At 43.2% G+C, this 14,199-nt stretch overlaps 1 protein-coding gene across 2 annotated transcripts; it reads left to right on the top strand.

The window, feature by feature from the left end:
• Window positions 1-6,725: 6,725 nt before the first annotated feature.
• On the top strand, window positions 6,726-14,101 carry LOC104920372 (elongation factor 1-alpha 1). Of its 2 annotated transcripts, none has more exons than XM_010732616.3 (8): window positions 6,726-6,840; window positions 9,127-9,291; window positions 10,038-10,217; window positions 10,316-10,612; window positions 12,264-12,414; window positions 12,743-12,999; window positions 13,091-13,325; window positions 13,443-14,101. In XM_010732616.3, the coding sequence occupies exons 2-8, from the start codon at window positions 9,148-9,150 to the stop codon at window positions 13,565-13,567; spliced, it is 1,389 nt and encodes a 462-aa protein (XP_010730918.1). In that variant the 5' UTR covers window positions 6,726-6,840; window positions 9,127-9,147; the 3' UTR covers window positions 13,568-14,101. The 2 variants fall into 2 exon arrangements, with proteins under 2 accessions (XP_010730918.1, XP_010730917.1); XM_010732615.3 differs by lacking the exon at window positions 6,726-6,840 and adding an exon at window positions 7,568-7,698.
• Window positions 14,102-14,199: the final 98 nt, after the last annotated feature.

Genomic DNA, 14,199 nt, shown 5'->3' with positions numbered 1-14,199 from the left:
ATTACATAATATTTACATTACTTTACATTTTGCTTCACAAACATTATATAATCAACTACATCTTTACTCTTGTTCTCCATCCTTCTCCATGTCAGCGGAGGGGAGCTTTCGTCACCTTCGCATCACTGAGCCCTCCTATTCGTTCGTTCGTCCACGTTCGGTCCTCAGTGATAACAGTGATGTCTTTCTTTCATCGACAGGATGGTCACATCGGCCTCAAAACAATCTTGATGATTGAGCGTTGTTGCCATCTTAAACTTCTTCCCTCAGCGTGACGTTGGCAGTCACAACGAAGCAGACGTTTCATCTGACGTAGACGCCTCCTCATATCATGATGTCATCGGTCTCGTACCATCCTGTCAGCCGGGACTCGAATGAGGACTCAGATGCAGGTTTGGCGGAAAGGAGCTTTAATTTGGGTTCTTCAATACCCTCGAAAGAATGAGCTTAAAAAGTAGGCCTGATAAGGGGAAACCAAAAATCACTCCGAAGAGGAAAAACACTGAACTAGGTAAATCAAAAACAAATACAAATCACCTCAACGAGGAAAACAAACAAAGGGCATAACTAAGGACGCTCTGACCAAAACACTAAGCTATCTCTCAGAAACAAAGGGCTAGGCTAAGATAATACAACAAAAAAAATCACTCTACGAGGAAAGAAAACAAAAGATCTCTGGAACTATGAAGCTAATACTAAGGCTACGAAATTACAACAAAAAAATCACTCTGCGAGGGAAAAACAAGAAGATCTCAAAAGCAGGCTATGACTTTGGTTCAGGAACAAGGCTTTGTGTACGCTGAGACAGACGAAACACTTCGGCACAGGACAAGGGAGACGCAGACAATATATACACAGGGTAATGGGGAACAGGTGGAAACAATCAGGGCGGGAAGACAATCAGACCGGTGACACATGAGGAAGGGCAAGTGACCTGAAACGAGAGGAGAGTTACTATCAAAATAAAACCGGAAAATGACAAGACATAAACAAAACCCCAGCTGACCTCACCCGGCGTGTGGCCGTACCCCCTCCTCTAGCCGACAGCTGACGGCCAGGCTGGTCAGGGTGGTCCCTATGAAAGTCATCAACCAGGCTGTGGTCCAGGATGCGCTGCGAAGGCACCCCATTGTCGCTCCTCCGGACCGTACCCCTCCCAGTCCACCAGGTACTGCCTGCCCCGGCCCGCACGGCCAGTAGCTTCTTGACCTGTGACCGGCCCCCGTCCACTACCTGAGGGGAGGTGGAGGGCCGGAACCATGGGGCTCTCCTTGACCGGTTTGACTTGACTTACATGAAAGGTGGGGGGACACGGAGAGACCGGGGCAGACGAAGGCGAACCGTGCGGTCCGATAACCTTGGTGATGGGGAATGGACCCACGAAGCGCGGTGCCAGCTTCTTGAGAGAGCTTTGAGGTTGAGGTTCTTGGCAGAGAGCCACACCCTCTGGCCTGGCTGGTACGCCGGAGCGGGTCGTCTTTTCTGGTCAGCGGCCTTTTTGACCGGTCCCCCTGGCGGTGAGGAGCTTGCCGGGCGGCTGCCCAGACTCGTCGACATCGGCGGATCATGGCGTGTGCAGAGGGCAGCGAACTTCAGGCTCCTGGTCTGCGAAGATAGGGGGCTCATATCCGTTACATTTGAAGGGCGAGAAAAACCCGTGGAAGGAGGGCTCTGGTTCTTTGGCAACAGGCTTGGGGTCGTAGAGACGTGACAGGCGTCAGGTTTGACGTTCTGGGACCCCGCCTGTAAGAAAGAGAAAACGAGAAGCGGTTAAAAAAGAGGGCCACCTTGCCTGGCGAGAATTAAGTCTCTTGGCTTTACGTATGTACTCCAGGTTCTTGTGGTCGGTCCCAGACGATGAACGGGTGTTCCGCCCCTCGAGCCAGTGTCTCCACTCCTCCCACGGCCAGCTTGACCGCCAACAGCTCCCGGTTGCCGACGTCATAGTTTCCGCTCCGCCCGGGGACAGGCGGCGTGCAAGAAGGCGCAGGGTGCATTTCCCATCTCGTTCGGACCGTCGATCCCTCGTTGGAGGCGTCCACCTCAACCACAAACACTGCCGCTGGGGATCAGGCATCGTGAGGATGGGGGCGTGGTGAAGCGGGTCTTGAGGTGTTGAAAGGCAGCCTCTGCCTCCGGGGACCAGGCGGAAGCGCTCCTTCGTAGAGGTCAGTGCATGGAGCGGGCTGCTGTTGCGTCTGACAGTTTCTGATAAACCGCCTATAAAAGTTAGCAAAACCGGGAACTGCTGGACTTTTTTTTTGCGGCGATCAGGTGTGGGGATGAGGAGTCGTCAGATGAAACTTCTGCTTCTTGTGACTGCACGTCACCTGAGGAAGAAGTTTAAGATGGCAACAACCTCATCATCATAGATTGTTTTGAGGCCGATGTAGACCATCCTGTCGATGAAGAAGACATCACTGTTATCACTGAGGACGAACGTGACGAACCTAACGAATAGGATGTCCTCAGTGATAGCGAAGGTGCCGACATTCCTCCCCCTCCTCTGACATTGAGAAGATGGAGAACAAGATAAAGATGTAGTTGATTAATATAATGTTATGTAGCAAAATGTAAAGTAATGTAATATTATGTAATGTAGGAAAATGTAATATGTAATGTAGTAGTAAAATGTAATGCAATGTAGTAAAATGTAATGTAATGTAGTAAAATTTAATGTAATGTAACATTGAAAACAATATACTTTCCTCTCCAAGAATCGCTACCTTATCGTGGTGGAGAGGTTTGCGTGTTCCTGTGACCTTGGGACCTGTGTTGTTGTTGGAGTCATCCTGGTCGGGTGTCCCAAAGCAAACTGGTCTCAGGAGAGGGGCCAGACTAAGAGCGATTCACACACAAAATTTAGATTTTTGCTTCATTCAGATTACAGGAACAAAACCAGAGCATCACCAACCAGAAGAAGATGACAGTCCAGAGGAACTCGGCTGTGCAGATGAAGCTGTCACTACGTTCTTCCTCTGTGGCAGCATGTTTGTGAAGCTCTCAGCAACTATAGACGCTCAAGAAAAGACACACTGACACTTCAGTGTGTGTGACACTGAGGGGACTCTATTTACAGTTTGCCTCGAAATCCTACACACTAGTCCCTACCATGCAGTATCTGTTCTTGTTTTACCAATAGGTTTGGAGTTAAATTCAATAAATGAACATTTAATTTATGTAACATGATCCACTGTTGTGTGAGATACTTTACCCACAGTGATGTTGAGTTAACACAAAGCTTCTTAAATACTAAATCCGCTGGATGTGTCACAATAATTGTTTTGGATAAAATGCCTCCAAACAGATTCTCCACTAAAGAGCTAAAATTATATGGATAACTTTGTAAAACCCTGAACAAATTTTATGACATCAGTCCATATTCCAGAGTTGTATGTTTGGAGAAATCAAATATACATGTACACAACTCACCTACAATTTTATAACACCTTGATGGTACAATGGTAAACAGAAAGCTGTTGGAAGTTTGAAAACTTGAACTGAATGAGGTCAAATAAGGTAAAATTGAGTAATAAAGGAACAAATAATGGGTTAACAAACTATAGTTCTGCAGCAGTGGAAGTAAATTAAACCTTGAAATGTGTTGCAAACTATTTCTAAACAACGTTTGAGTACTGACAAACCCCATCTGTATAAAAGCAGTGTTGTAACAAACAGTATCACACTGCAAGAAACAATATAGTGCTAAACGGCAAGAAAAGGGCTGTTAACGAAGGAAGCCAGACAGACCATTAAGTGTACGTCTTTATTTTAGCGGACCTCCCCAGGGGGGCTACGGACTGTTTAAGGGGAGTCTCAGTGAATGGAAGCAAAAAATATGATGTTAGTTGTCAAAAGGAGATCACAGAGACTAAACTAGAGTTCAGAGATACTGTAGTTTTGGGGAATCTTACCGTTTTTCCCAGAAACTAATGAACATCTTAGGAGTGTCGATATGGGATCAAATAGCATCACCATAGACATCTAGAAATTTAGCAAAACTAAGCAAGTAACTAAGTCAGAGTGGAGGGGGCGCCTTTTTCTAAACTTTGTCTGAAGTGAGGTCCAGAGTCTCAAAGCCCTCGTCTCTTACACCATCAAAAAGACAGAAAGTGGAAGAAACTGACAGGAAGAGGTCTGGCAGGCTGAAAACCACCAGAAGCAGAAGACAGGTTTCTTTGAAACAACAGCTTAACACTTGCGAAGTAAGGAAGTGTCTGATTCACCTTCGAGCTGCAGGTTTGACAGCTCGACCAGCAGTAATAAAGTTGTTGCTAAAATAGAGAAAAACTCATCTTGGCTATGAATCACTAACGTGGACTACTTAAGATTAGAGTAAGGCCTTGTGGGCCGATATATCAACATTTGAAATGTTCAGTTCATCATGAGCTCAGTTTGCACCTTGCTCAATTTGACTAGAGGTGAACTTGATGAAATGGCTCATCAGATTTTTTTTAATTTAGACTTGAACATCCACAAAATCATATTCCCCTCACTTTAAATTGAACAAATAAAGGAGAAAGCATCGTCACAAATCACTACAACCTCTGAAGTATTAGGATGGTCTGGGGGCAATGAAGCCTAAAGTTTTGGAGGGTCAGACACAGATTATGGAGTTATGGAGACAGCTGACTGAAGCAGCGGACTGTGTCTCTACAGCAGGATTGTAAAAGTCGGTGACAAAAACTAAAATATCAGAATGAACCTGTAGAAATATTTTTTTTTTAATGCAACCTCAAGGAACGTAGGAAATCTTAAAATATTTGAATATTTTGAAAAGTGTATTTGAATTCAGGCTACAGGGGAATATTTTTTAGATATTTATTCTAATAACATTTCACACTTTTTTCATGTTGTCATGACCTTTTAACTCCTTCCTATAATACGATTTCTTCTTTCAGCTCAGGATCCTTTTTTATTTTTATTTTTCTATTTAGCATTCAGCCTGGACCGACCTCTCACACAGCAATGTTCAATTTTTTATCCAGTGAATTAGTCAATATATGTAGGCTAAGAAGCTTTGCTGCCATATGATAGAATCTGCTAAGACTTTGCCACAGCTTGTACTTACAAGTGTTCAGCTGCCTCTCTCTGTTATCAAACATCATCTTCAGTGACCCCGAGCTTCTCCTCCACCAGATACGATCACACAGCACTGGCACTATTCCTGAGATCAGCACTGAATACATTAGACATAACACTGAAACTTTCACTACACTATCATTTTACAGAGTCAATTGGTCTATGCGTTAAATTAAAATGCTGCATGAACATATAGCTGATAATGTATTAATGAACACAACTGTACTTGGGGCGTGCTGGCAGGGTGAGACACTAACCTTTTCAAGCGTGACTCAACTTGTTTCAGGAGTTGTGCGAGAACATCGGAAGCACACCTTTAAAAAAAAAATCACACAAAATGAACGGAGACATATCACAGCCATTGTTTACAATTTTATTATTGAGTGTGCCTGAAAGAGCTGATTAGGTCCTGGTTGCTTGGCAACCTCAAGCCGCCTGAAGGAGGGAGGGGGGAGAAGCCGAGCGGCGGCCATCTTAGCAGTTTTGGCACTTAATGGAACTTGTCTGTCTAAAATGACACACAGAGATAGCAGCAGCTAGCGGGTTAGCGCTAGCTGTAAAAAAAAATGCTATTTGCTAACATAGCGACCAATGCTAAAATGAATGCTAATTAACATTAGCCACTAGAAATTAAATAAATGCTAACTGCTAACATGCTAATGCTAACATGCTAATATCATTAGCCTAAGAATTAAATACATGCTAACAGTAGCATGTTACCATAGCATGTTAACATTAACATGTTAGCGCTGATGAGGTGACGCTAGCAATTAACATTAGCATAGCCATTAGAATTAAATACATGGTAATGTTAACATGCTAATTGCTAACATGCTAATGTTAATTGCTAGCGCATCAACGTTAACATATTAATGGTAACATGCTAATATTAACAGGCTAATGATAATGCTGTCGCGTCACTGCTAACAGTTAATGCTAACATGCTAATGTTATTGCTAGCACATCAGGGTTTTCTGAATAAAGAGCACTAACGTGTACATTACACGTGAACATAACATACATATAGTATACACACACACACACACACACACATATATATATACACACACACACACCACAACTGTGTACTATATGTATGTAATATGTTCACGTGTAATGTACACGTTAGTGCCTTTATTCAGAAAACCCCATTCACATCTACATTTTAGGATCTGGTTATTATAGACACAGATTAAATGTTAAATATAAATATTTCAATATTTATCATCACAGTAACAGTGTTATACACATTAGTAGCTGTAAACACTCAGCATTAGAAAAATACATACGTTGGTTTGGTGCTAAAGTAAGGAGTAAACATTTATAATCATCATTTTAAAAGTTACATACGTTGTTTTTGGTGCCTGTTTGTTTCCCAGATATATTAGTGTGTGTGTGAATGGGTGTATAAGAGACATTAACTTAAAGAACTTTGTAGAACGGCGCTTTATGAAGTTCAGTCCATTTCCTTGTATTAGTTTACGGGCAGATCTGCCCTATCCAATATGGCGGCGACGTCGACGTACGATTCAGCGCTCAATGCGGCGTCTATGTATATATGTCTATGGTGGTGAGTGCAGTGCAGCGCTGGTTCGTTTCTGTGTTGGAGCAGCACTCCCTCTAGTGGCCAAAACTTGCCATTTCACTCGGTGACGCGTTTGACGCAAGTTGACATAGCAGTATCTGTGTGTCTGTGTCAGCACAGCACAGAGCAGACAGCATCTCCTGTGTCATTGCAGTGAACGCGCCCGAGAGAAGGTAAGGACGCAGGACATTTAAACAGTGTATAACACAACAACTGACATGCACCTCTTCGGCATCCTGGAGTAGACACGTTGCAAAGAGCTGGTGATATCTGGGAGGTTTGTAATAGCTGGTATGTAAGTGCTTTATACTAAATGTGGAAAATGATAGCTAAACGCTGTGTGGCTTTGGTGTCATGGTAATTTGATCAAGGCCAGTGGTGCCAAAAAAAAGAGAAATGCACAGGGGTGTGTGTTGGCACTACAGCTGGCTGTTTGCTGGCTAGGCCTGTATGGCGCAGTTTCAGGGGGAGACATACTCCACCTGGCAGTCATGCGGGGATGTTGTGTGTCGATCATCGTGCTGCTGCCTCAGTAAACAAACAGTGCTGCGTGTGGATCTGCAAGGTGGATGCTGACACACGTTTGTAAAAACGCCCTCAGCTCTGCGGTGTTTAACGGGCACATTGCGGCAGTGTCGAACAGAAATGTGTTTGTACCAGAGGAAAACTAAAAACTACAAACAAAAAAAGGAGGTTTATGTGACCTGGAGCAGTCTTTGGTTTTGTGCTGTCATGACAAAGCTACGCATGAGCTGGATTCACCATAAGAGGAGCAGGTGTGAGAGCTGGAAAATACATAAACATGTCAAGTTTGAATAACTCCAGATATGAATAAAGCAGTTATACTCCTGTGTGAGTCCCGCGTTATGTTCAGATATCTAGCAGTTTGATGTACACAGAGTCCTAAAAATGAAGACAGCGCAGTTTTAATTGGTGCTGAGTGTGCGCGTGTACGTGGTGTGGGCGCGTGCCACACTAGGAGAGTGACGCAACAGTCAACCGACCTCGAGCGCTTTATCCCGCTAGCAACCGTAAGTCATGTATTACTACTACTACACAAAGTGAAGACTAACATTAGATAACGTAGCTAATTATTATCTATTAATATTGATACTTATTAATAAATTCACTCTGATAGTTTGACGTGTTCTTGAGTTGAATCGTTCATTTTCCCGATGACGTTAGCGCGAAACCGCGCCAATACGAGTTGGCTAGTTAGCAGAAAAGATGGCGCATGCTGTAACGTAGCTATCAGCTAATCATAATAATAATAAATTTTATTTATATAGCACCTTTCAAAACACAGTTACAAAGACACATGCTTTACAATAAAAAAAATAAGAAAAGAAGCAAAAAAACAACAACAATAAAAGCAATACATCACTAAAAATAAAGTCCCTTTAATAAAGGCCATTTCATAAAAGTACGTTTTGATACTTCAATAATGTAGCTATTAATGATTTGTAGGCAAACCGAGCATGAGACGAATGTCTTTCATTTGGTACTTTTTTCCCCTTTTTTGCTCATAATTCTGGTGTAAAGTTTGACGGCATCCTGAAAAAAACTCACCTTTATGTTGGAGAGCAGAAAATAAAAATTAAATAAATAAAATGGACAGAGGAAACTGAGTTCTTGTAACATCATTGAGCGGGTGCCTGTTTGCAAAAACACAAAAAAACAGAAGGTAACATTGAAAAAATTGAGTTATCATTAATGTAATTAATTAGTCATTATTAAACAAATATGCATTAACCGATATGCTAGGTTGATGTGTGAGCTGACTAAAATGGTTGCTAGTGATATAGTGTATGATTCTGGAGCATTTTAGTGTGTTTTAAATGAATCAGTGTGGTAAAAATTTCTCAGTAGATATACAGTAAGTGTTTTTAAAGGACGAAAAGCACAACAGTGGGTTGAGGCATGATATTGCTAAACAATGTTTGTGCTTGAATTTCATGAAAACGTGACGTTGTTTTACTCAATATCGGCTTCAGACAGCTCGCTTGTGTAAAACAATACGTCTGAATATGAACACATGAAGGCAGTGATGATGGCACATGGATCTGATTTGAGTTTCTCTCTGTTTTAGTTACAGAGTTGTAGAAACTCAACCGCCTGTCGTTGCATGTCATCACCATTGTTTAGCCGCTGTAACTACCAGAGGTTAAACCTGCTCAGCGTGGCGTGAATTGTTTGACAGGACAGTAAATACGTTGTTCACACAGAGTAATTGCTGTGCCGTTATTCCGTACGTACAATGGAAGTTTCATGTTACGTGTTCTGCACACACTGCTCTCTGGCAACAGGAGCTGCTTAGATCACGGCTGTTCATGTTTTATTGACACAAACTGCCAAGTCCAGTGCCAATGTGGGTGTCTGTGAAGGAGTGACAGTTCTCCACAGGTCTGTCTTCTTTTAGTCTCACTTCCCCCTTTTGTTCTCATTTGCTGGGGTCTCAGAATCTTCCAGGGTGAGCTGCTATGGGGAAGGAGAAGCTCCACATAAACATCGTGGTAATTGGACATGTCGACTCCGGCAAGTCCACCACCACTGGCCACCTCATCTACAAGTGTGGGGGCATTGACAAGAGAACCATCGAGAAGTTTGAGAAGGAAGCTGCCGAGGTATGACTCACCTGAATTTGATGCACGGGTGTTCTACAACGGTTTCCTGTTCTGCTTACAAATATGTGCATCTCTGTGTACCTGTGTGGCCCTGTTACTGTTCTATTTCTATTTCTGCATTTAGCACCAAAGAAGACTTTTATTGGATTGCTGAAACATTTGGGAAAGTGCTGGATATAAATGTATCTGTAGCCCAGATAAAGCCTGCATCTGCTTTCAACAAATTACAAGCAATCTTACAGAGTAATGCACCAATGGTCAGGGTGACTCTCAGTGACTTCTGGTCAGCATGGCTGCATAACAGGATTATTTTCCTAAGATTTTTAATCAGGTCATTGTTGGGCGGTGTCTAATGAATTTATAATGGACACGTTAAAACCCAAGGTTGTATCTTGTGTCCCTGTTTTCTAATTACAAGAAGTAATCTCATCATTTTCGAGGCCACGGTTTCCATTGCTCATTGCCACCAGATCTAGAGCACACATTAAGGTTAAAAATACAACATGGAAAGTTTGAATTTAATCTGTAATCTAACATATTTATGTTATGTTAATTTATTACATTTTCAAAAATATTTCAAATACTGGACAGACTTCTCAGAGCTTGATTGCTGATCTGGGACCATGCATCATAAGATTGCTTGCAGTTGCAGCACGAGTGGAAGCTCCGGACAAAAGCATATTAAAGGTGCTGTAATGACTGTAATAAATTATTCTTTTTCTGAATTTTCCTTCCATATCCCCCAGATGGGAAAGGGTTCCTTCAAATACGCCTGGGTGTTGGACAAGCTGAAGGCAGAGCGCGAGCGTGGCATCACCATCGACATCTCTCTTTGGAAGTTTGAGACCAGCAAGTACTACGTCACCATCATCGATGCTCCGGGACACAGGGACTTCATCAAGAACATGATCACCGGCACTTCTCAGGTAAAAGCAAAAGGGTAGGAAATGGGGAAAAAAGAGAGAAAAGTAGATGAGGAGGAAAAACCTTTTACACCTCTTCTACTCCTCCACTCTTCTTTCAGGCCGACTGTGCCGTGCTGATCGTGGCTGCGGGTGTGGGTGAGTTTGAAGCTGGCATCTCAAAGAACGGGCAGACTCGTGAACACGCCCTCCTCGCCTACACCTTGGGAGTAAAGCAGCTCATCGTGGGCATCAACAAGATGGATTCCACTGAACCCAACTACAGCCAGAAGCGCTACGAGGAGATTGTGAAGGAAGTCAGCACCTACATCAAGAAGATCGGTTACAATCCCGACACCGTGGCTTTTGTGCCCATCTCTGGCTGGAACGGAGACAACATGCTGGAACCCAGCCCTAATGTGAGTCTGTTGTATTATCATATGGAGGCATTATTTACAGATACATAAGGAATATGTTAAGAGTTATATCTGCAGTAAGTCTTTAGTGTTTCCCCTAGATTTCTTTTCAGGCCTGGTGATGCACAACAAAATAATCAAGATGAGGCATGTGGGATGGCATACTGATTGATACGAGCAACTTTGGTCAGATGGTGCAGCAGGTGCTCTGCAATTTATATTTACATTTATAATGTTTCTTTGCTCTGAATATTCCAGACTATAAAAAGTGACCACAAGGAGAGAATGACATGAAAAAAAGCTGTGTTACTGATGATCTGTGCAAAACATTAGCACATCATGAACACCATCATAAACTTGTGCGTGATTCATTTCTGCACTTCATCTTCGTTGGTTTGCAAAAACATTTCTCGGTGGCATCACGATTTAGAAATGTTGCCACAAACACTCTGCTTGCAGTCTGCCCAGAGATTTGTTTTGTCTCTGTTCATGTTTTTTAGATAAAATAATTGCATGACTTGGACTCTCACGGTGGAAAAATCACGTTCACAGTTCAAGTCAGTAAATTCAAGTACTGCAAACTATTACAATTTTGAGGTACTTTACTTTTTCTGCTACTTTATACTTGTACTCCACTACAGCTACAGAGGAGGAATAAAGTATAGAGTTGGTTTATTAATCAAAAAAATAGTCCGTAAATAAATGATGTATTATCGTTGATGGAGTAAAACTGGATCTGAATACTCTGGCAAGTTCACTTCACCAGAACAAGCAGTTGGTGCAAAATGCTGAGTGGAACTTGGATGAAAGAACTTTGCGGCTGTTGGCTCCTCGTCGTATCCTGTATTAATAATTTCCTGTGATCATCTGGTTTTTCCACTGTTTTATTTCGCTCTGTTCAGTGTTACTGACCTCTTGCCAGGAATTGAAAGTGAAACTTAACGTCTGCCTGGTATCATTCCCTTATTTGTCTTTCAAGTTTTGAAAAAAAACATGAATATATTTGTTTGTGTGTCCCCATAACAGTGGCGTTTAGGCCGTGCCGTGGTATGCTCTTACGCACTTTTCTTGACTCATGAGTTCCCGTTGGACTTACTTTAGAGGAAACACTGGTGTTACATGCTTGTATATGAAATGATGCAACTTCATTGCGTTTGGCTCTATGTTCAGTTTGAAAAGTCTGAAGGTGTTTGCAGACAGTGTGAGGTTGCCGCCATCACCTCCACTGTGGTCAGTGTAAATGTAGCAGCGGCTGTGGCTTCGCTCTCATTAATGAAGTTTATAATAGTTCAGCTGTTGCCCGCTGTGTAAACATGACAACCACAGAAACTACAGCGAGAGAAACGAGGCAGGACCTGATTTTAGAGAAAAGAAGAGAAGCGGTCTATCCAGTCTGGGACAATAAACAACATTTATAAAACTAGTTAGCAAATCATGCTGTTTAATGAGCTCATATAAAGTGGAAAGCAGCAGCATGTGGTTACAGGTAACACCTTCATTATCAAACTAAAATGTTCTGGCATCTTTTAAATATTGTAAACATTAAACAGACATGACCACACGTACCAGATGCAGCTTGGCTCTTCATGTTTTCATTGAAGTCCCCACACTCTAAGCAGTCACATTAAACCTCTGAGCTGCTGCCTCTCCACAGATGACCTGGTTCAAGGGCTGGAAGATCAACCGTAAAGATGGTAACGCCTCAGGCACCACACTGCTGGAGGCTCTCGATGCCATCCAGTCTCCCACACGCCCCACAGACAAGCCCCTCCGTCTGCCTCTGCAGGATGTCTACAAGATTGGAGGTGAGGGCAATGGGTGACTGTGAGGGTGATGGTTTGGTGCGTGTAGTTGGTTAAACAAACTTAAAACATTTAAGTGCTCCATTTTCATCAAGATCTTCTAAAGTGTCAGTGGAACCAGATTCTATGTTGAAGGTATTTTGGGAATGAGAGCATCTTGTGACAAAAAGAGAAGGACCGAATGAGGTCTAGAAAGAATTCCCATTGGCTTTTTATGCCCTAAAGTGAGTGTCTGTCCTTTTTTTTTCAGAGCACCAGCATCACGCATGTTGTTGAAGCTCAAGTTCAAGTCATGCATTTTTACTACAAACGTAGTCTTTTTCATTGCCAGGCATTGGGACTGTACCAGTGGGCAGAGTTGAGACAGGAGTCCTAAAACCTGGCATGGTGGTGACCTTTGCCCCTGTCAATGTGACCACTGAGGTCAAGTCTGTGGAGATGCACCACGAGGCTCTGACTGAGGCGCTGCCCGGTGACAACGTGGGCTTTAACGTCAAGAACGTGTCCGTCAAGGACATTCGCCGTGGCAACGTGGCTGGAGACAGCAGGAGCGACCCGCCGCAAGAGGCAGCCAGCTTCACCTCTCAGGTCTGCAGGAAGTTAGCTTTGAAAAGGATACAGACGCATCAATGTGTCTCTGCTTACTCACATGACTTTATCTGTCTCTGCTCTTGCCCAGGTGATCATCCTGAACCACCCTGGTCAGATCAGTGCCGGCTATGCCCCCGTGCTGGACTGTCACACCGCGCACATCGCATGCAAGTTTGCAGAGCTCAAAGAAAAGATTGACCGCCGCTCTGGTAAGAAGCTTGAAGACAACCCCAAGTTCCTGAAGTCTGGAGATGCCGCCATCGTCGACATGATCCCCGGCAAGCCCATGTGTGTGGAGAGCTTCTCTGAGTACCCTCCACTTGGTGAGTGTACCGTTTACTTGTTTGAATTAAAACACTCATTAACCGTCATCTGAACCTCGCTGACGATGTGAACTCTAATTAGAGATAACAAATGTTTTTCCCATCATCCCTCCTCAGGGAGGTTTGCGGTCCGTGACATGCGTCAAACCGTGGCGGTGGGCGTGATTAAAGGCGTGGAAAAGAAAGCTCCCACCAGCGGTAAGGTCACCAAGTCCGCACAGAAGGCGCAGAAGGTCAAATGAACGTTGTGCTGGGCTGCTGCCCCCAACGCTCCCCGTGGCCGACGATACACTAGCACCCTGCACCTTCTGCACACCATAGTCAGCGTCTGGTCTATTATCACAATGCATCGCAAAAGCAGGCGAAGGAAAAAAAATAACTTCCACACTGTTAGTGATTCACATGTTACCATACTATTCTATGTAGATTTTATTGTCACTTAGTTGGTGGCAAAACAACTTTAGCGTTATAGCTCTCTGGTTGTATCCTGTTGCAGTTAGAATTAGACAAACTTAGCCGCTTAGCACCAGTAATAAGGCAGAGATGTTCTTTTACCAGGTCTTTGTTGAAGTGATGCTCTGTGTTCTAGCTTTTAAAGAGATATGCCAACTAGCCAGAGTGACATTGGCTGCTTGCATGTTCCCTGTTTGCACCTTACAGAAACAAGCTTGAGAAGCTCTTTGTGTGTTACCTGAAATCTTCACGCCTAGCACTTAAGCAAACAGTAGCTCTGTTCAATGTTCCAGTTACTGTTGAGTTCATGCACCTTAAATCACTGTTATTTGTGATCACATGTTCATAAAAGTAAACATATTTAAACAGTATGTCTGTGTTCCTGGTGTCATTGATAAAAGCTTGACGTTTGGAAACCAAA

Source organism: Larimichthys crocea, chromosome I (genome assembly GCF_000972845.2).
Source record: "Larimichthys crocea isolate SSNF chromosome I, L_crocea_2.0, whole genome shotgun sequence".
Taxonomy (NCBI): Eukaryota; Metazoa; Chordata; class Actinopteri; family Sciaenidae; genus Larimichthys; species Larimichthys crocea.
This window is presented reverse-complemented; position numbering and strand designations above follow the sequence as displayed.

Coding starts and splice junctions, on each gene's coding strand:
- LOC104920372 (XM_010732616.3), top strand. CDS start 9,148: ATGGGGAAGGAGAAGCTCCACATAAACATCGTGGTAATTGGACATGTC. Junction 10,218..10,315: donor TGATCACCGGCACTTCTCAG/GTAAAAGCAAAA, acceptor CTCTTCTTTCAG/GCCGACTGTGCCGTGCTGAT. Junction 10,613..12,263: donor TGCTGGAACCCAGCCCTAAT/GTGAGTCTGTTG, acceptor GCCTCTCCACAG/ATGACCTGGTTCAAGGGCTG.